A 23,538-nucleotide genomic window follows, 5' to 3' on the forward strand; every position below is an offset into this window, starting at 1 on the left:
TTGTTTTGGTTTTGGACAGGAACATGATAGCTACTAGAGACCGTACATTGAATGGAATTCAGAAAATTACGGGATAACTTTATGTGAAAGTATGCATGATTAATTCTTTCTAATATTACTAACATGCCAAAAAGTCATGACTTATACTAAAAGTAAAATTAAATACTTATGTATTTAAATGGCAAAACAATTTGTGCAAAGTCCCAGTTAAATTTACAGGAATGGCATATTACTCAGGTGTACTTCTTGGCATCTGTAGGCCTGTGCTTCAGGATAAACTGCCTTCACTGAAGCAGAATTGGAAGCCAAGATTTCATCTGGCACAAGATGATTGAGAAGACAGGAGCACTAGTTTGGCAAACTAAAAGCTGGTTTCTGGCGAGGGAGATGAGGCCAATGGAGCTGGAGGGCTGGAAGAAAGAAGGAAGGAAAAAAAATAGAGGAACTACACCAAAATGTCACCAGATTGACCAACTCCGATGGGCAAAATGGAGACTGTATGCATACATTGACTTCCTGGCTTAAGATCACCCATATATAATCACAGGGACAGCAGTGGAGGAGGCAAATGCATCTTCCTACCTAAATCTGAAACATACATGGTGCTAAGAAACATTAATACTGAAGACAGTCTTAAAACCATGCTTGGGAATTTAGTTCACAGGTATCAGCACATCAGCCAAGTGGGTGGGGGGATTACTGCAAAAGAGCCAGCTCCTCTTCTGAGAGGAGGGCAGCCAAACCACAAAAGTACAAAATAAGAGCTTGTGTCTTGGTGTTGAAACACAGGCTTGAAGATGTGGTGAGGGGTGCCCAGAGGCAGCTGCTGAGGCTACCAGGCCGATAAGTTGGTGAAACACTTGAGGTGGCAGAGCTCAGGCCCTCAAAAGCCACCTGGATCCCCAGCATCTCAGCTGGGGAATGAGCTGCCCATGTAGCCATGGGCAAAGCAGGCATGGTCAACTACAGGGCTGTGTGTGCTGCCTGTACCATGCACCACACAGGAGTCAGGCATCACCATCACCTTTTTGTGGAAAGGTAGAATTTGGAAGGAGGGTCTTGGGGAATTGCTGTGAAGACAGCACAGCAAACCCAGCCTAAATTGGGTTGGACAACTTCAGCTCTCCCCTCTCTCTTCACGTGGTTGCCTGCTGATATTGATGCTGGGCCACCTCATGCCATCGCAGGTGCAATTCACCTACTGCTTGTCCATCAGCTACTCTCTATCAACACCCACGGCACAGGGCAGAACAATGTTATCTCACAGATTACCTCTTCAACCATTCTGGTTTAGGAAACACAGACATCAGTCCAGCAAAACCCAGACATAAATCAGAAATAATCTGAATGCCAGCTAAAGCAGTGTATTTAAAATATACAGAGAGACTTCAGGACAGGTACCAGCTTATGCAGACAAATGACCCTCCAAAATTTAAAAACATAATGTCAAGAACTTATGCCTTCACACAAGATGAACAACCTTTCACCCAATACTTTCCAAGCATTGTGACAAACAGAGCCAAACTCAAGCAGCATCACTCCAGGTTATTATTACTAAATCAAGGATAAATACAGCCAAATAATAGATGACAAGTTTCATCATAGCATTCAACTTCCAGTTCAGCAAAGGCTGAGTAATTTTAGATTTATAAAACCTTTCTTGTCCCTCTCTAATAATTAAATATGTTGTGGAGGCTAGAAGAGAAACACAGAGAGCCATCCATGAGACCTCAGACCCATGAAATACTTTTACTTTTGAAAGGTGTTAAAATAATATTTCAGTGTGAAGAAACACACATCTTTACTGTGCACTACATTCCTGCCATTCCAACCTGTCCACAGGTTCCTGCTCATGTTCTTTTTCCTCTGTACATAGAAAGCCTTCTTTCTCAAAGGACATATTGCACAGCGTAATTTCAGAGCAAGCTACTTTTTCAGATGACATGCTTGAAAGTTTAAATTATTGAAAAAATACTATCCCTTAAGAAAAAAGAAAGAGCAAGAGAAAGACGTAGACCAGATGGTGCGGAAGGCAAACTGAAACAGCGCAAGGGTTATTAAATTGCATCCACTTGGAACTCTTCACTGGCTGAGAATCAGCAAGACACGTTTCCAAGTGAGCCTGAATATTCAAGGCTAAAATTTTGGGCTCTGAAAACTAGCTGCAAAGTCAAAAGAGTGTCACAGTAAACATACCTGGAAAATAAATAAATAAATAAATAAATAAATTTGGTGTTTGATTTCAGTGCTTGCCACAGTTGCAGCAACAGTATATTGGAACAGAGCCATCTTTCTGATGTGTGAATATCAATGCTAACTGCTATCCAGAATAGAATCCTCTGTGAAAAATATTCTTCTAATACATAATGTGTCACTGTGAGAGGAAAAGCCATAAGGAACACTTAAATATCTCAAAAGCATATGTTTTGTGTTTTTTCATTTGTTTTTATTTCCAGTGAAAATGGCAAGTAAATCTGTAATTCTGAAAATGGACTCACTTAAATTTAACAACCAATTAAAAATTTTAAGTTGGAAAATTTTGGCCAAACTTTGCAGCATACAAGCATAAATATTTCCCAAATTTGCAAAATGTAGTAAGATTTACAATAGCTCATATTTATTGGAGTGCAAGGAACTAGGTCTTCGCTTTTGTTCTTACACTCTGAACTGCATGTCTTTGAGCTCTGTCTGATGACAACACAAAAGGGAGGGGGGAAATCTCTGATGAAAACTTGAGGGCTAGAGTAATACACCTGTAAACTCTATGAAATTTATCAGTATTTCAAAGAAACAGTTGGGCTAGGATTCACCTAAATTATATTAGGCAAATATAATGGCAGCTGAGATCCTGCAGCTCTTGGGCAATTAGCAAGAAGAATAGTTCAAACAGGACAAGAGTTCTCAAGGCTAGATGGCACTTCAACAACTCTGTCTGAAAAGTAGCTAAAGTAGACAATGCAAATAAAAGAAATCACAAAAGGATGCATTGCCTGTTAAAGGGAAATGGCTTAGTTCAGTTATTATCAGTAATTACAGCTATATAACTACATCTTCAAAGCATTAAACAGTAAGGATCCTCAGCTCCCCACTGCCTCACAGCATCATTCATATTACACATGGAGAGAAATTAAAGCACTGGTGACTTAGGCTGTCAAGTCACTCCACATTAAATCAAACATTACAGGCAGAAGTTTGACTCACTTTTCTTAATTTAAAACTGTGGTTCTCTAATGGTCAGGGGAAAAAAAAAAATAAAATAAAATAAAATAAAATAAAATAAAATAAAATAAAATAAAATAAAATAAAATAAAATAAAAGATGAAAGACACTGTAAAAGAGAGCTGCTGAAAGAAATCCCTGATGCTTTAATGAAAGCTCTGTTGTTTTTGTTATTGTTGTTTTCTTTGGGTGTTTAACTTAAAAGATAGAGTGGAAGACAGGGGAAGGTGACCAAGCCTAAAAGGAAAGCTGTAATATCCTGGAGCCCTAAAAACAAAACAAAACAAAGAAAAAGAATGAGAAAAAATGTACATTTTAGTATCTAGTTATTTTCCTTCTAACAGTCTGAGAAGTTGTGGCAAAACACAGTGTTAAGGAACTGACCTAAACTTCAGACTTTCTTTAAGCCTGTAGAAGTTGTAACTTATTTCTGTTGTCGATTGTAACTGTGGATGGGTTCTTGGTAAGAGAGAGTGAGTGTTGAGGGAGAGGAATCTCTGAACTAACGCTTGAAAGACTGTTGAACATGTAATAATGCTAGCCCTGCCCCAAGCAGGTAAGGGACCCCATGAGGGACTGAGTTCCCTTCCAGCCCTAACTGCCCCAGACCACGCAAAGTGCCACTGCATTTTTCCGTCTAGCCTAACTAATGCCCTATTGCAACTGTTTTAACTTTTTGTCATTCCTTTTACTATTAGACTTTGTAATCAGTTCATCTCGCAACTGAACATCTGCCTCTTCTGCTTGACCACTGCTTTAAATTCAGCCTGTCAGGAGCCACACCACCTGTGGCCTTTGGCTGGGCTCTCCATTTAAGTGAAATACTGTCCCCAGTAAAAGTGCAGAGATAAGCCTGAGAATAAGCACCCTGCTGTAAATTAAGGCAGACTAAAGGCAGAAATTTCCTGTGGTCCTTGCTCCAATAAGTCAAAAAGCAAAACCAAGATCTAGCCTTCAATTCTGTCTTCACAAGCCTCATATTGAGGAGTGAACATAAGAGCAAGAGGTATAGAACAACATACTACTAAACTACAGCAGGAAACTATCAAACTTCACACCAGCCTGCACTTCATTCTATACTCATGAAAATCTACACATTCATTAGAGTATCTACCAGGATAGCACGCATTACAGAGGCACAAAGCCAAATTTCTAAATGATCTTTTATTTTAACCAGTTTGCCTTTAGTGTCAAAAAGAAGCTATATCCTGTTAGCAATCTAAAATACCTCACCTTTCTGATTTACACAAAGGAAAAAAATAAAAAAAAAAGCAAATAATGAACAGCTGTAATCAAGTAATCCAAACAATAGCATCCAAGCATCTCTTAACTAAATGTTAACAGAAGGACAAAACCCAGGTATTTTGAAATTTAATTATAAGCAGTTGCAAAGATATACAGAAGTCCAAGATTAAATCAGTTCCTGTATCTTGATCTGTGGCCAGAGGAATGTTGTTATTTACAACGTCTATATTGCTTCAAGGGGAGGCCAGTTGGCTTGAACACAGACTTTCTAATCTAAAACATCTTCAGCAATTAGAAACCTCATCTGTCAAGTCTGAGAGACCCTATATTTAATCCTTGTTTGAATATTTTGTAACATCCTGAGTGTTACTTCGTTGACTGCAATTGAATCATGCCAACTTGCAACAGCTGAAGATAGACTTTACACTTTTTGTGCTATTACACTGTACCCAGCATCAGCCTCCATGTTCTACAGTTACATAAACAGAATAAAGAATGAGGGGAAAAAAAGGAATTGCAAGCAAGATACCCATTAGTAACATGTGGCACTCCTGTAGTCAACAGCATGTAAAAACTCAACTGGAGAAAAATCCTGCCATTTCCTTTAGAGGTATGCATGTTTCTTGGTGTGCACTTCCTCATGTAAACTGAAAAAAATTACACACATTTAATGTGAAAAAACTCGTTCTTTAAGGCAAGCCAAAATTTTCACATCCACACTATCCACCTGTGAAAGTTACTTCTCTGAACTCCTGGTGCAAGTGATGCTTTTCTTCAACTGCAGCAGGATGTTTTAGCTTTCCATTCCCAACAAGGTTCTCCACCACTCAGTCTCCTCTTTCACACCAAATCCCTGCTCCTATCCCCATAAAAACTTCAGAGTGTTCCCAAGCTGGAATGTCTGTCCTGCACACTAGGACTCTAGAAATCTGCTTGAACTGATATCGAGTAAACAATGGCATACAGAAATAATGACCAGTGGACAACAAGTAGGACAAGTATTTTAACTTTATCTTTGTGGGAATAGAAGTTGGAATTGCCATTAAAGAAAAAAAAAAATAGGAACTAACTCAGTAATTTTCTAATCACTAGTTATATCAATCTGGAAAACACTCATTTTCTCCAAACCTATACTAGAATCATGAAACACAATGCTTCCATAATTCAATTACTTCCTAGATATACATGTACATTTTCCTATTTTCTTATAAGTCCATTTTAATAACAAGAGAAGATCTTAGACTCAGCCATTTTAGAACAATTTTGAAGTTTACTTCAAGTTATGACATACCAATTTTTCTCTTAGGCTTAGCAATTCTGGTTGGTATCAACTTGTTCATGATACTGCTCTAGAAATACCGTAAGTTCTTGAGTTTCTGTCATTTATGTTATGTTGTCTGACCCCTTCTTTTACCCAATACTCATTAAAAAGAACCATGGCAGTACAACAAAGTTACTTACATGCAGTAGGGTACCTATATGACAAGATATTTATTAAATTTCACATTACCTTGGATAAAAATATCAGCAAGCTAACTGCTTCGCTTCTACTTGAATCCCAATCAGCAGTAAGAATTTTTGTTACAGGGGTTTTATCTTTTTTGATTTTGATCTGTTATTTTTCTTACAGCTTTAAGGAGTTCCCAATTAAACATTGCATTATGTATAAACACAGTCATGTGTGGTGACCGAGACACACACATACAGAAACTTGCTCTCACACAAACCTCTCTCCTCTCAGCACACCCCATGTAACTTCCATCTGCCTCAATTTCCTCCTTTGTAAGATTAAGATGCATGAAACCATCTCACACTCTCATGCAATTTGAAAATTATCAGTATTCATAAAATTATTTTACTTTGCAACAGGAGTTTTGGAAGATTGTTAATCTGTTTATAAGCAAAATAAAATGCAAAATGTGTTTATGGAACCAGGTCTTTTAAAGGTCAGCTCACCATATGACTGCTGGCGGGAAAATGGCAGAACAGTCCATAGATTTTTACAGAAAGTTTTATGGGTTTTCAGTTCTGAACAATTCATGGTTCACAAGTTTGTCCACAGAAATAGATGTTCAGATGACTGACTATTCAATTAAAATGAGACCCCTAGGAATTTAGTAAAAATTATTTCTGCAGAGCTGGGCTGATACTCCAGAGCTAATTAAATGTGACCAACGAATTAATGGCACAGTTTGCTAATTTTTTACTTATCATGTCAGTGCTATTCTATTATTTATCACACAATTCAGTACATCACAGATCATACCTGATAAAGTCTGTTGATGGACAACTGGGTTGAGAAAGGACTCATAAATATTTTTTTTTTTAGTACATGTGAGAGGTATAGAGATAAACCACTACTGGTTCATAGAGGCAGGTGAAATACTAGCTAATGTTATTTTCAAAACTTTTGCTGAAGCCATGGTTGATACAGAATTCATTTAAAAATAACTCTATTTGCACCAAATGTCTGGGGAACACCTTGAACATGAAGGCCCCTGCTGCTTGGGTCTTACGTACTACGGCTTTGATAGTGTTAGACGTCAATAAATACTATACAGAAAGGTGGGAAGCATACCACTGGTAACACTGTAACACTGTTGTTACATGTCAGACAACAAATGCTTCCAGCATAACATCTCAAATGCTAGCTTCAAATACTTACAAGGATTTAGCACAGTATTTGATGTTATTAAAACCAGTCTTGAATACTGAAAAAAAAAAAAAAAAAAAAAAAAAAAAGTTCAGGAATAAGCTACTTGTCTTCAGCTGCATTTTACAGTTTCCACATTGAATAAAACTATGAATTTAACTTGGTTTCTAAATCCAACATTTTCCTTTGCATAGCTACCTGCAATACTAAGCTATCTGAAATGGCTTTAGCTTTTCCTATAGTAGAGGTCAAATTACTTGAGTTTTGAGGCATTCCAGATACTCCACTCATTTAAGTGGTTACTAAAAGATTAAAATTGTTGCATTTAACTTCAACATATAATATGAAGCTGAACTACTTTATTTGCTAGTTAAATAGCATTTTGTCCCACTCTAGAGACTGAATTCACCACAGAACAGAGAAATCTTACCACTTCATAAATATCTTGTTAACAGCTAAACTATGACCTAGGTAAGACACTTCATCACAAAACAGAACATTAAATCAACTAAACTCATTTTTGTTAAAGCAGCAAAACAAACTGTAGCCTTTGCAGATGGGAGGGGAACCCTGTTTGTGGAGGGAATGATGACTAATAGCATAAATGAAAGCATTGGTTTTTTCTCTTGGGACTCAGGAAGAATCCTTCCAAATTATGGTTTTAAATTAAAGACATTTGGAGGTCTCTAGTCTCAGTCCCTTTTGGACATTCTTTCTAATCCCTCAACCACCACACATTTTAGAAAAACTTGGCAGTCTCCACTCAGAAAAGCCCAGGGCTGACCTAACTGACTCAGAATTACCAAAGAGAGTGGTCTCACTAGTTCAAAGGAGGAAAATACATAAAATAAAAGTAAAATAAGATAAAGAAGCACAGATTAAAAACAATTAAATGAATAAACACCACAAAGGGTTTGCATAGATCAGACGTGCAAAGGAGGTCACTATTTTCAGTATTTTGCAATTACAGTTTTGATCTGAAGAAAGCAGGCATGTATATTTTCTGAAACATGCCAAATCCACTGTTTTTTCTGTAATGTTATAGTTCTCGAAGTGACAGGACCTGTAGATGGTAAAATTAATAATGAAATCCTCCTCTGTCACTCTGAGTGTTTCAAATCGGGCATGGTATTTGAAGTAGCCAACCACTGCAGCAGTTGTAAACTCTTCTTATATAAAACCTGCTATACAACCCATGGTGAAACACAGTGTCATTGCTTACATTATACCTCCTGAATAACAAAAAAGCAGAGAAAATATAGGGCAGGACTTCTTGGAGCACAGTTCAGTGCTGTGCTTAGTACCTGGTAAGACAGTAGTAGAAGTTTCTAACAGTTTCTAACCTGTCTGCACACATGAGAAACTTAGCCTCCCCTATCCTTGCTATCACAAATTCACACAACCCTAACCCCATTTCCTCACCCCATAGACATCTTTTCCTCATAAACTGGATAAGAATCCAGCTCCTCTGCTCAGACGAGTCCATCCACCCCAGTCTACTCCCACCTCATCAGAGCTGTGCTCCCCATCTCATTCTTTCCTGGTTTCACTCCTGCGTCTTACAAAAGAGAAGTACAGACACTGATACCAGCAGACTTTCTGAAGCAACAACATGAAGGAATCTTAATAATGGCTCAGTTAGTCACTGACAACCATCTTTTTGGAGTATTTCATTCTACCTCCTATTTAGATTTTTTTTCCAGACAACAGGCACTGTGAATCACTTTGAAGTGCTTCCTACCCTCAGTGGCCACCACAGCACGTGTGAGAGTTTCGTATATTTAAAGTGGTAAGTAACGGGGGCAAAGATTAGTCAAAAAAAAAAAAAAAAAGTCTCAGAGTGAAATATAACGTAGGGAAAAAAATAAATCCCTGGGAACAGAAAAGTAAAGTGAAGGCAAAGGACACGAAGATGGGAGTTACAGAACTATGGACAATCCCATTGAGACAATGAGAACTGCATATATTTATTCTTACATTGTTTCTAAAAATTCTAAGGCCATAAGTTATTTTGGATGAATATTAATGTTTAAAACTGAGATTACATCATATACTCTGAAACATCCAGTAGTTTTAATAAATTGCATGGTCTTGCAACATATGACTCACAGAATTTATTTTGAATCGAAAAAAAAAACAAAAGGGGGGGGCAAGAAAACATTAACCAGTATGAGATTAAAGAATATAATCTTTTTAAATGATGCAGACATGATATTAAAGAGAAAGACAAACCATTATTTGCAATAAGTTTTCTATGAACTTTGTCTGAACTCAGGAAAAAAAATGAATCTTTGGAAATAGTGATGTCTGAACTCCACCTTTCAAAATGATGAATTTTATCCTCTGGTACAGTTATGACAAAATACTGTGATAAGTTACAGAAAGGCAAGTTATTTAAGAAGAAACCACAGAAGCAAAACTTAGACACATCACAAGAGTTTCTGCCGAGGGAAGTTTACCTCCCAAGGACTGTAATATAACATCTCCTGTCCTGCACTGAATGACAGCATGAAGCTAAGGTACCAGGGGAAAATGAAGGCCTTACTTATTTTGAGGAGTAACAGTCTCACATGGTTCTCATAGGTGAAATATGAAAACATGATGTGGAGGTGAATGCAAACTCATTGGAAAACTCTAATGAGAGTTAATTATTAACATATTAACATCAGGAAGAGGTTCTTCACCGAGAGGGTGGTCTCACACTGGAACAGGCTCCCCAGTGAAGTAGTCACTGCACCAAGCCTGTCTGAATTTAAGAAGAGATCAGACTGTGCACTTAGTCACATGGTCTAAACTTTTGGGCAGACCTGTGCGGTGCCAGGAGTTGGACTTGATGATCCTTATGGGTCCCTTCCAACTCGGGATATTCTATGATTCTATGATTCTATGATTATCAAAAATTAACTGCTACAATGGAGTTTAACGAGTTTTGGTGCTAATGATACCCCACTTATTGAAATCCACAGACAATACCAAGGTGCAAGGCATTGCCAGCATGCTGATCTTGGCAGATGAGAGAAAATGTCAGCCAAAAAATTGGTATGCGATGGGCAGAAATGAAGAAATGCAGTTCAGTAATGACAAGGAGAGGTTTCCATGCTTAAAAAAATCGCACTGGTCCAGAATGAGGATGAACAGTCTTGGCAACAATCTGCATAAAAGATCTGGAGCAGATCAGAACTTGAGCAATGCCATTCTGCCACAAAACAGTCAGACATCACTTGGGGAAATAAAAGCAACGTCATCTAGTAAATATAGGAAATGGTTATTTCTTTTCCTTTACCCAGTGCTGGTACAGCCTGAGCTGGAATACTCCAGCTTGGGTTAGTGCACTTCAGGAAAGATGTTCTGGAGAAAGGCCAGTGGGGAAGAATGAGCATGGCCAAGAGATTCAGAAAACATGATGTAAGAGAGAAGGCTGGGGAAATCATTTTGTGTTGGGGGAGGCTCTAAGAAGGGATGTCTATAAGAAAACAACACCGTTTTTGAAGAGGGTGTGTTTCAAAGTTCAGGAGATGTTTCAAAGCTTGCGAAAATCCTATAGTACAGCTACAAGGGGTGGAGGAGTGAACAGTAACAGGGAGTAATGCATTTAAACCACAACCATGGAAGAGTATATACTCTGCCTGCCTATATTCATGCCCATGTGCTTGCTTATGGAGGTCACTCAGCCTCTGCTCCTGTCACCTCCTGGGAACAGGCTATGCTGGCAGTAGGTGGTTCTGTCTTGAAGAACAGATAATCGGACCTCTTGAGGTCCCCTTTTCCTTGTTTACAGTTACAGTTGTTTCTGAAGCTCTTGAGACTTAAAAGACACTTGAAGAATTTCTATGATGGCTAACACACCAACACTAATCTTTGATTTTTTTTTTCTGTTTATTTCTAGAAATGGTAAACCATGTACCAATGACCAAAACTAACAGAGACGACATTTCAGGTATTTCACTGATCACTGAAGACTTCTCTGCAGGAAGAAGTTACTACACCTAGTTTACTCTGTGGTTTCACACTGAACTAGTACTTTCTAATAACAACCTCTGTGGACACAGTAAGTGTTCGGTAAATGTGAGGTAATGTTTGCCACTTTTTCGAATGTTGAAGATGGGTTGTAAAATTATACCTTCCCTTTTTGCGGTACTTTCCTGTGTAAACATATCCATCCCCAAGTTCCAGAATCAAAACTGTTCCTAACTTTAGATTTGAGCTTCAGATTGTGGAAGAGGTTAACTTCTGAAATTTGACTTTCCTAACTCTATGCTCTTTGACTGGCATGATTTAAAGCTTTTCCTACCTTTGGTATACTGATAAATAACACTGACAAAAATATTTGTGTGTTTTTCAAAAACATTATTCAAATACTCTCTAGACATAAAATTTGCAAGATTTTTTTTTTTTGCTTCTTTGAAAGCCACGATATCAGGAATTTGATGCAGATTCTCTATTACCTATGAGAGAAATGATCTCTGAATCCTGTTTCTACAAAGACCAAGACAGAAAAAGATAACTGTGAGATCAGTTCTAGAAAAACAGGTTGAATAAGTATCTACAATTTTAGATATTAATATCCAAATTCACTGAGTTTGCAAAACCAAGCATAAAGTACAGACTCACCCTCGCAAGACATTTATTAACTACTGCTTCTGGTTTGGCTGGAAATTCTTTAAAAAAAAAAAAAGTCAATTTGTTGTATTAAATTGCTTCCAGGCAGAACATGGAAGCATGGTTATTTTTAAAATTAAAAAAAAAAAAAAAAACAGCCAATATATTTTCCTTATGTAGGTTTGGTTCAGATCCTGTCCAAGCTTGTAATTTTATCTACATAATACCACTTTCCCCTTTGTAAGGCATTCTGGTCTATCATGAAAGAAGTCATCATTAACCACCAATATAATGACAGAATATTTTAAAATATTATTTTATGTTTAAGGTCACCCTTCAGCTATTGGTTTCCTAAGATACTTTAAATAATTTTTATTTCCCATTGCCAGTAAAGGAATTTCTCGTATGAACTTAATTCCTTGGTTTCTATGTCAGAATCTCCTCTGTTTTTTTCTTTGCAACTGTATGGGATAAATGTTTCAAATCCCTTCTAATGAAGCATGATTTGTATTTCTCCACAGAAAGACAACAAATTAAAAATGTAGTTACAGCTACATGCATTTTGAACTTAGAATATTCAAGTAGTTTTAGTTAAATAACAACAAAAAAAAAAACTTTAATAGACTGAAGATTTAATAGATCTGTATAACTTCACAAAATTTTCCTTTTGCATATTTCATTGTTTATTCTACTAAAAAGAGTCTCGTGCTTTGTTAGCACACTTAATTTAAAATGATTATGCATTCTTAGCTGGTACAATGCAATACAAAACAGATTGGAATCCCAAAACTCAGCCTAAGCCACAACTGAAAGAGGTTCGACTACTCACACACAATAAATGACGAAGGGTATCTGTGGTGAGAAGAAGTAACCAACGACTAATTAAACACTTGTTTGCAGACTAGACTTTCGAGGCGAGTGAGATTTTTATTTAAGGAACACATGTTAGGCTCAGACCTGCAGAGTCTGAATCTTAGATAGCCATCAGGTGTAAGAATATTGCAAAAAATGTCTCTAAAATTTCTAGCCCACACAGTTATGTTAATATTTCTGCGTATCACATTTTCTGTCTCTGAGAGCAGAGCCCTGTGGGGATTTAGGTGATTCTGTGCTGAGGCTGCTGCATGCCGCCCTCCAGCCTCTCCTGTGACAGCATCCAGGCTCCTGGGGACAGTCAGCGAGCCAGCTCCACCAGCCAGGGTGGGTTCCACTCCACCAGGGTGGGTTCTGCAGGGCTCATTTTTGGCCAGTCAGCTCTCTTCTATCAGGTTTGGGTGATTTCATGTTACTTGACAAGCACACCTGAGGGTAGGCACAACTGTTCATAAAGGAAAATGTTTCCTTCGCGTGTTAGTGAAATGTACACACCAACACACATTTTGAATCAGAACAAGATTGTTAGTGCCTAAAATAAAGCAGTGTATTACATTTGGATATGCTATCTAAAATGTATTGCCATAGCTTCCACTTGCCTCTTTATGTTTTCTTCTAATGTTTTTCTTTTTGTAAAAACAGGTAGAAATTAATACATACAGAAACATCACTGCCACATCATTATGTTTGGTATTGTTGTTTTTCTTTAATTTAATTCTGACATGTCGTCTTCTACACTAGAAGTAGCTACAGGAAAAGCTTGTCAAATTTTCTCCTAGATTATGCACTCGTTTTATACACTATGAAATCTCAACATGTTCTTTCCATCATATAACTTCCTTCTAAAAGTTTACGGTGATCAAGTGTGCAGAAGATTTTATACATCATCAGGGTCTCTTAAGCTTTCAAACAGCTTTTTTATTATTATTATTATTACTGGTTCATAGAAGAAATTCACAGAACCTATTTTAAAGTAACTCAGCTGTTATAGTCCAGGTCTGTCAAGTAGTACTATTCATATTGTTTTTGTTTTCTGATCTTGCTCTATCCAGCAATATTTTTGATGCATACAAATCCAGATAAATTTGATGAATGTTTCTAGTACTGTCCTTCTTGCCTTTTGCCTTGCAGAAATGTCTTGTTCTTCTTTCTTCAAACCTTTATTTGTTCTACATCCAAGAGAGCTTCTGTGAGGATGTCCCACAGCATCCTCACCTGATCCCAGGAGGCACTGCTGTGACTCAGCCCTCCTGCCCCCAACTTTGCGGTCCCACTCCCTCCCTTGTGCCAGCACTGCTGATCCCACAGACAACTAGTTTTACTGTATCTCTCTCACACAGACTTACTGTACCAGTAACAGATTGTTATTTCTTTATATACACCTGAACCCTCATGGAAATCCAGTAATTAACCAGGGTTAGTCAATGAAGTATTAAATAGCTTGTGATATGAGACAAATTTAAGACAAAGCATACAAAGAAACAGACAATAGTGACCAGCATGACAGCACACAGTTAGTTTAACCATTAAATGAGGGATTTCTGGAGACATCACACCAAGGAAGGATAATGATTAGTTTTGCAAATGTTTATGAGAAGCAATTATAAAGCATGAAGGAAGAATAGAGGAAAGTGTGTGACAGAGTGTTGTGAACTAAATGGAGATTCATTACTTCTGCTGTTGGAAGATGCTACTGCTGCCACAGTTCCCATCCTTCTCCCAGCTAATCAGTGAAATGTTCTTACCAAAGTCTGCCATATCTAAACTGGGCAGTGAAACTGGTGACCTCCTTCTAAACCCCAGCCTGGTAACCAGCACTATAAAAGTTACAGCTTCCTCTGGCCCATTGTCAGTGCTTGCTCATATGAGAGCTCATGTGTCCATCAATGATGAAATCAACCATCTTAGTTTAGACCAAGTGAATGGATTTTGCCGACGTTGACTGAAACCAGGTGCTGAAAGCGCACCCACTGCTCTGTCAGAAGATCTCAAAAGACGGTAACAACCAGCAGGAAGGAAAAGATGAAGAACTGGAGATGGGGAAGGAGGCAACTTCTTTCAGCAGTCCTGCTAGTTATGAATGGTGTCTGTCCATATGCAATTAAGAAGTACAATAGTTACAGCTTGTTAAGGGTATTAAAAGTGGAATATTAATTTATTTAAAAATATTTATTTTAATGATTAATTCTAACATTTTACTGTAAATGACAACTCGAATGACTGAGCACTGCTCTGAATTAACCCCCTACTAAAATTTTTCTTTCTCTGCTCATGAATTTTGTTCTTCAGAAAAATCTGTGGTGTCTCCCAGATGCCCAAGCTACAGGTTTGGGACCTACCTCTGCTGTTGTCAACAAGAAGCAAAGAAAGATCCTGCATTTGTGCAGGAGTCTGCCAGTCTTGGTAGTTTGTATTTGGGTAGAGCTCTGTGACTCCTCTTTTAGACTTGCATACGATGACCTTCTTTTTGCTTACAGTTCATGTAACGTAGAAGAGAGTGTTTCTGCATTTGACTACAACAAATCAAACTCTACTATTTACAACATAGCTTTTCTTCTTTTTATTTTTTTCCTTAAGAAACATGGAAAAAATTCTTACTGCTTATTGCTGTGAGCTAGTTGTCCTCTCTCTACTCTACGCTTGGATATGTGACTGTATTAATACTTTGGTAAGGAATTATTTCTTTGATCATTTAATTTATGATTAAACAGGGCAGTCATGTACATCATTCTGAAAAGTGAAACTTCATAATTTTTGGAGAACTAACTGGGGGGTTGGGAAGTGGTTGTGTTAAACTACCAAAAGCAAGGAAAACAGTTACAGAAGCCACTTCTTCTTGAAATAATACTTACCAGATGAACTGCTGAATGAACATCCTAGAGCAGTATTGTTGAGGACAAGGGGCAATAACCTGGAGTTACAGAATAAAACATTTATGCTACGGATATTAAAGGAAAAGTCCAAGCAGAGCAATTAGAAGACAGAAGAAATCTAAATTCTGTAGAGGTTTCACAGATGTGATGGTACGTACATAGGGTTTTTTCTTTCAAGAGAGAATCAAATGTGTGCTTGTAGTTTCTTTTTAAATGTTTACATCACCTGAAGAGGAATTATTAAATCTAAAATTATACTTAGATGCATGGGTGCCATTTGAAATTGATGTAGAGTTCAGTGACAAAATACCTATGGAGACCCAACAGAAGTGCCTGATTGGGCTACTCAGCTTTTAAAACCAGATACTGGGGACACTGGAGTCTGGAACAGTTTCCCATTGATTTCACTTAGCATTTCCTGCAAGCAGTACCACCACAAAACATCTTGCTGCTGCTCCAGCAAAAGCAACATAGCGTTTACTGAAAAGGTCTTGTCTATTTTCATCATGCAAATTCTCTGTTCTCCTCTGCCCATGTAGCATTTCACTACTGCCGAGTCCTTTTCCCCTGTCAGTAGAGTATCAGAGCTTGCTGATTTAACTAACTAATCAAAGAGCTTCAGGTGCCAGTGATACTGCACACTAACAACACTCTGAGGGGATATCAGTGATGTCTGTCTGCTCTGTCCTGAACTCAGAGAAAACAGATACATAAGACCATGCTCATTCTTCAAATACTTTCTACTGAAACAGCAATATCGTTTTATCCTTTCTCTTTGATCAGCTATTGCGTACCATACTTCTTTACCATCACAGACGCACATGCATTGTGACAGTTTATGTGGCAAAACCAGAAAGCATCAGTACAAATGAACAATTCAATCAGCAGACAGCAGTGAAGCCCCTTTGTTTCAGGAAGCAGTGCACAAAACAGCCTATGCAGGTACAAACTAATCTTAAACCAGCTTAGGAGCTCTTGATAGGATATCCACACTACTTCTTCAACAAACTTTGCAAATTGCTTCAGACCCTTGTGAAGCACCTGGTGAGCTAGCTAAGCCTACAGCAAGTGGGATGCATCTACTTATCCCCATTACAATAACCATGTACAGCTAGTAAAATGCATTTTTTACTGTGATTTCTTGTTTTCACTGAAATTGTAACACAGATTTGTGTTCTTAAATTAAACCTGTTGTCCACTACCAGTTAAAAGGCAAAGACATACTCTACAGGTAAGGGATCATGCTGATTTTCTGTAAAATGTCTCTTACTGCCACCAGGAAAGTCATATACCGCCATTTTCATCTCCAAAAAAATAGATCATCAACCAACATAGCTCAGAAAATAATGGAAATTCTTTCCCGAAGTAGCTGAGGAGGGCAAACAGATGGAAGGAGAAAAATATTAGTTGTGGGTCAGGTCGTGGAGAGTGTCAGAAAAACTATCTAGCTGGACGTTTGTAAATGAATATAAGTGCATGGCAAAGGCTTGGAAAAAAATGAATGCAAAAGGGGCTGATCACTCCAAACCACTCACACGTTTAGACAAAACCAAGAGGAAAGGCAATCATTTAAGTTAAATTGATGTTTGCCCAGAATGGTTACTAGCAACGCTGCAGGAATCTGCAGTATAAGTAACAATAAAAAGCAGGATTAACAAACAATGCATCTTCTTTCAGTGCACCAAAATCCTGTCGTTTCTTTTCTTTGAAGCTTTAACTACTTTGTAGTCAGTGGATTAGAAGACTTGAGGACTTGCATACTTTCCAGACATGCTGAGCCTAATGACAACTTCCTTTACAAAGCAACAGCCTCACAATGAATAAACAAACTTAAAAAGCAAGCTATCCTTCGCACAGAGAACATAGTGACAGATGCTATAAATTAGATGGAATACTCTAAGTAGCATTTCTTTCCTCTGAGCAACCGCACAACGCAGCAGAGAACATCTACAGAAAGATTTATGTACGAAAACCGAAGGGAGTTAGCTTCATATTTTTGCTTTGCTTGCAACGTTCAAAATAATAAAAAGAGGGTCTGAAAAATAAATTATCTCGGTCAAAAGTGTGATTAAAGACCTCAGATGCTGATGGCTTCTAGATGACATTTTCATTGAACACAAAATGTGAATTTCAGGCTTTGAAAAAAATAGCGAAACCGTGAGGAGAATGCAAGTCTTATATACAGAATATTCACATGGCTATCAAGCGAAAGAGAGTACCTATTACCATTCTTCCTTTTTCAATGTCATTCTCATTGGCTAGTGGGTTAAGCCTGTCCGTCTGATTCCTAATTAGTGGTCAAATATATTTCTACGCCAACGACAGTTCTGGAAGCCATTCACACCTTATACAAAGTGCAGTGAGTGTAGAAAAAGATCAGCTTTCCTGCAAACAACTGGAAGCTAACTAAATAGGACGAATTTGCCTGGTCTGCCAACTGGTCCTTTTCTCCCTGCATCTTGCATTTCTATGCTATTTACAGCAGAAAAGAGATTAAGGAGAAAACACCAATTCCATTACAAACGCTTAACATAATCAAGACACTCCAGGGGAAAAATCTTTCGGTGTCAACCCTTGACCCTAGGATAAACTTCACCACTGAATTGCTTAACCATTTAATTAACGCAAGAAAAACTGGATTAAAGTTTGACCATGCTTGAAGTAGTCTGCGTAGTCAATGCCATTTATTAAAAAACTGTGTGAAGATTCCTTGTATTCAAGGCTGCACAGACTTTTACCAGGTGACCTAAGTACACTTTCCAGAGCTGAATCTCATTTATTAAAGTCAGGAGGGGGCTATAGCTAAATCCCATGCAACTTTAAATTTTACAGCTTTTTGTAGTGAGGCATTTAAAAGCGCTCAGAAGTAACCTGTACTTTACTCATTTCTCCACTAACACTGTACTCTAAGAAATGAGTTGGTTTTTTTCTTTGTAATGTTGGGTAGAAGCTTACACACCACAGGGCTTGCAAAATCATAGCACAGAGTTACCATTATGTTTTCGTTCCCAGACACTCTGTTGACAGAAATTATTTATTTTTTAAACACAATGTTCTGCATACTTTGTGAGTCACGTGAGTATTAACTTCAGGTCGAATAAATTCCTATTTAACGCTAAAGGCATGAAACAAGTTAAGTAAACCGCAGCGCGTGTCCTGGAAGTGGAGCACATCGTGCACCAACACTTCCAGGAAACCAACATCCCAGTCTCTGCCCCTTGGTAACTCGGTCGTATTCCGAAGAGAGCCCAGAAAAGACTGAAATAACCTTTTTCAAAAATAAACACCGAAATTAAGCGTGGGCGAACACACACTCTGTTCGCCGTTAAGCGAGTCTAATTAGAGAGAGGAGCACAGATTTAACGACAGCAGCCCTCGAGGATCCGTCGCTGCGACGCCCTCAGCCGCTGGAGCGCCCAGCCGCACTGCCTGCCCACGCTTCCCGCAGCTGGCTGGGACCACCAGCACAAGCCCACTTTCAGGGCAGCACAGAACGAGGAGACATACACAAATGTTGTGTACGCGTCCCCCTGCGGCGCCGGTTTGCGGTCGCGCACTGCCCCCAGGACGTTTCCCCGACGTGGGGTGCCCACGGGTGACGAGCACAGGCAGGAGAAGCAGGAAAGCGCCGCCGTCCGTGGGGCACGGCGTTTCGGGGCTTTTTCTGTGGGAAAAAGGCAGGCAGCGAGGGGAGAGGGAAGAGCTCTGCCTCAGAAGACCCCCCTCCCGAGACCCCGCTGGGGGGAGGATGGGGGGGCAGCCCGCGCAATTTGTTAGCGGTCCCCCCCTTCAAAGGAGCAATAAAGGCGCTAGGAAAAATAAACGCGACGGGAACTGACCCCAAATCCGCGAGCGGTGGCACCCTCCCCCCGGAAAACCCCCAGACCTCTAGCTTTCTGCTGACCCTCTCCCTTCACGGTAAGGCAACAAATGGCAAGACCTAGGACCCCGGCGCTGAATAACAGGAAATATAGGCATCTGTCACCTCCCGGGGAGAGGTAAATGGATTAGAGAGAGCAACAAAGGGAAGAAAAGCCCTTTCAAACGTGCAATTGATTAACAAGTCCCCTCTAATCTGCAGCATCACTGTTTTTCCTTAAAGACATCATCGGTCTCCTCCTGCACCTCGGTGCAATTAAGCCAGGGCCGGGAAAGGCGGGGGAGGAAGGCGCTGCTCGCCCGCCCGCCCGGCCAGGACAGCAGGGGAAGGGTTTCCAGCCCGGCACGGAAACGGTGCCTCCTCTCACCTCGCCCTCAGTCCCTAGGCGAAGCGCCCCGGGAAGGAGTTTCTGAGCAAGGTTTATCTGCCGCGAAAGGGGAGAGGGCAATTCTGGAGGGAATGGTTTTAGGAAAGATCAAAGAGCTGAATCCGGCAGCTCCTACCCCCCCCCAGAGCGTTTCACATCCTGGGGAAAAAGAAAAGGGTAAGCCACCCCCCTTTCTGCGTGGAACATCACACATCTTAGGCGTGCGTGGAAGGAAGGGGGAAAATAATTAAAATATAAGTAAATAAATAAATGAAGAAAAAAATAAAAAGGAAAAAGAAAAAAAAAAGTTATGCGGCTTCTTTTACAGGAACTCTTACACCATCGCGGCTCTCTAACCCCACACGCTCCCTAAGGTCCCTATAAATCACGGCGCTCGCCTCGGAGGTGCCGGACAAACTGGCAACTGTTCAGCAGCCGCTCTGCCGCTGCCGCGGCGCAAGGTCAGATGTTAATAAGGGCAGCTTATTCAGCCCCCAAAACAATCGCGGAGCTCGCTGAACCGAGTCCTAGCGTTTCCCGAGCCCAAAGGCAGACCTCCTCCGTCCCCGAGGGTCGGCCAGGTACCCAAGGGACATGGGACCTTCCCGAGCTGGGAAACACACAGAAGGAGTCTCTGCTGAGCCTCCGTCGGCTGCAAGCGCGGCGGCTGCCCCTCGCTCATTCGACTTTAAGACCCCGGCCCCCCCTCCCCCTGGTTCCCGCTGAGGTTCTGGCAACACTCAACGTCCCAAATAATAACACATTATTATAACCGCTCCGAGGGGAGGGCTGGAGGGCGGGCAGACTGAAGGAGGAGGCTCCGCTCGCTGCTATCCACCCTCGGCAACAACAAAACCCCGAACTTTTCCTTTGTTTTCTCCCTCTTCCCCCCTCCCACCGACCGCCACCACCCAGCTCCGGTGCGCGGCGGCGGCGGCGGCGGGGGGGCGGGGGCACGGAGCGCACACAGCCGCCGGAGCGGGGCCGAGGCGAGGGGATGCACCGGGGGAAGGTGAATTTTTGGCGAGCCCTCCTCGAGAGGGGCCACCGCCGCCCCCCTCGTAAGGAGTCGACATCAGGTTTCCATTTTGCAAAGAACCAAAAAAAAAAAAAAAAGAGAGAGAGAGAGAGAAGAAAAAGTAGGAGAGAGAGGAGAGGAAAAAAAAAAAAAAAAAAAAAGGGAAGGAGAGAAAGAAAGAGGGACACCAAAACAAACTAATCAACACCAAATGGGGATGCTGGCGGCTCCTCCGGTCCCAAACGCACAAGCACATTCCCCTGGAAGCCCCGCTCCCCTTTTCCCCGCAGACCCCCTTCCGAAAAAGCGGTGGCGGCGGCGTTGTCCCCCACTCCGGCGGTTCTCCCTCTGCCCCCCGGCGCATCCCCTCCTTACCTGCGGCTCGGAGGCGGAGGATGGCTGCGGCCGCCAGCAGGGTGAGGATGCGGCCCGCCGCCCCCCGCCGCCCGGCCGGTCCCGCCGCGGGGACCATGCTGCCCGGAGCGAGCCCGGCTCCCTGCGGGCGGAGCGGTGCCGCCGCGCTGCGCTGCCCTGCGCGGAGAGGTGCGGAGCGGTGCGGTGCGAAGCGGTGCGGTGCGGTGCGGAGCGGGGAGGTGCGCAGCGGGTGTCCCCGGCACCGCCGCCCCGGCTCTGCGCTGCCGCTAGCGGACTGTCCCCGACTGGGGGCGGAGGGAGCCGCGCTCCTCTCCCCTCCTCCTCCTCCTCCTCCTCCTCCTCCTCCTCCTCCTCCTCCTCCGCCTTCCCCAGCATCCCAACGTCACCGGGGACAAATCCGACACAGGGGAGGGGAGAGAGAGGCGCCGAGGGGCGGACGGTCCCTGCGCTCCGGCACCCTCTGCCGGGGGCTGCCCCCTCCTCCGGGCCGGCTCCCGCTGTCCCGAGCCCCCCGGGCAGGGGGAAAGCGCCGCGGCCCTTCCGAGGGGCGAGTGCCGCCGCTCCCAATCCCCCCGGACGGCCGGAGTTAAGTTTTACTTTCCGTCCCGAGCAGGGAGGAGAGCCCTCTGCCCCCAGTAAGGCTTCAAAACATTTCAGAAAATGATTTATTGCCGGAAATAAGGACGCCGCAAGCGCGATTTGAATATGCTTTCCTAAATCCTTTTTAGTTTATGCTTTCTGCAGTTCAAATAAACCAGCACGCTAAGGTAACGCAGACCCGGGAGCAGGCATCTGTTAACTGCATCACGAGCTCCAAAAAGGCGCGTCTTAATTTGACGTACTTTTAAAGTTATAAATCAACAGCAAATTTAGTCAGATGTCTTCTCCACAAATACAGTCTTCCCTTTGCTTTAGACTTTGATACTAAGGATGTGATGTCGAGTAATGCTGAATATATGCTCTTAGTATATGTATAAATATATACAAATCTCTTAACAACTTCCCCCATCAAGCTTTAAATGTACATGTTTCAGTGGTAGCGATTTTACATTAAATTTCTTTATTGCAAACACAAGAAGATGCTACAAAATACTTTTCTCTTCTTGCTTTTGCATCTCGTTTCTTCCCTCTCAGCTCTCCAGTTCCACCTTGAAAATTCTTCTGGCACCTACGGATGACAAAGGAAGGTCCTGATCCCGTTTTGGTAGGAATGTAGGACTGGCTGAATCCAGTCCCTTGCCATCACAACAACACTTTTTGTAATCCCTTTCATAAACAAATGAAACCAAACTTAAGAGTACTGAGGACTTTCTTTCTTAAAAATGATTTCCACCCTTTTGATTAGAAGGCTGCTCCAGACCTTGCCTCTTCAATGCTTAGAAAGCTATTTCCGATCTCCAGTCTAAATTTATTCATGATCAGTTTATATTCCTTGCCTCTCGTGCCACTATTATCTTTTCATTTAAGTATCTTCCCACTTCCCCTTTCTATTGAAATAGAAAGAGAAATACCCCTCAACCTTTATTTTGCTGCACTAAAGCTTAAATTGTCAAATTTCCTCTGGAACGAACTCTGCACTCCTTGATCACCTCCGGCCCCCCCCCTTCTCTTTTTTGTCTGCACTTTTGGAAATCTGATTGATTTTTTCTAAAGCTCTGCGTATATTAGACATGCTTTCTCTTCCAAAGCACTTGCACTTTCCTTTCAGTACTAAAAAGGCTAATACGCCCTGATGATTACAGCACCTTTCCACTTAACAGATATACTATGATGTGCTAGGAAATCTACATCCTCTGTCTTTATAGGTTCCAGTATATTCCTTAACAGCAGTGAACTAATTCAAGTGTCAGTCCGGCCTGGCACTCCCCCTTCACCCCTCTTTTTTTTTCTCTTCATAGCTCAACTTCTCAAGTTCAGTTCTTTTTGTAAGATCATAGGAACTTTATGTTGGAAAAGTTACACTGCTCCATCTTTTATCAAGAATGGTTCTGTGTCAGCAAAACACACTTAGATGTACATTGATAATCATAGAATTGTTAAAGTTGGAGAGACCTCCATGATCATCTACAGTCCAACCAACAAGGATGTTGCATTGGCCGGGAATCGAACCCGGGCCTCCCGCGTGGCAGGCGAGAATTCTACCACTGAACCACCAATGCAAGCTCAAATATACCCTCATGTGTCAAAAACAAAACAAACAAATGAACAAAGAAGCACACAATAACATCCTCTATTTCATATGAGAGATAAATGACGAAGAGCATTCTTCCACCTAATATTTTCAAATTCAAAATTTCTCCTTTCCCTCTCTTCTGCCAGCTCCTCATCCAATTTACAGCCTATGAATCACCTTCATCTTAACCTGTAACTTCTTGTTGGAGGTATATGAGATGTTTAACTCAAGTCTAGATGAATGAGATCTAGTATAAACTTTTC

At 41.0% G+C, this 23,538-nt stretch overlaps 1 protein-coding gene and 1 non-coding gene across 2 annotated transcripts in view; both read right to left on the bottom strand.

Moving 5' to 3' along the window:
* Positions 1-21,380, bottom strand: part of ROR2 (receptor tyrosine kinase like orphan receptor 2) — a 151,181-nt gene extending 129,801 nt beyond the window's left edge. The window contains exon 1 of the mRNA XM_040541388.1: positions 21,103-21,380. Coding sequence (XP_040397322.1) covers positions 21,103-21,199 — 97 coding nt within the window. The 5' untranslated portion in view covers positions 21,200-21,380. The remainder of the gene's footprint in view (positions 1-21,102) is intronic.
* A 1,810-nt stretch (positions 21,381-23,190) lies between these two features.
* Positions 23,191-23,261, bottom strand: TRNAG-GCC. Its single transcript has one exon. It is a non-coding gene; the product is annotated as a tRNA-Gly (tRNA).
* Between the last annotated feature and the right edge of the window lie 277 nt (positions 23,262-23,538).

This window comes from Cygnus olor, chromosome Z (genome assembly GCF_009769625.2).
Source record: "Cygnus olor isolate bCygOlo1 chromosome Z, bCygOlo1.pri.v2, whole genome shotgun sequence".
In the NCBI taxonomy this organism is placed as follows: Eukaryota; Metazoa; Chordata; class Aves; order Anseriformes; family Anatidae; genus Cygnus; species Cygnus olor.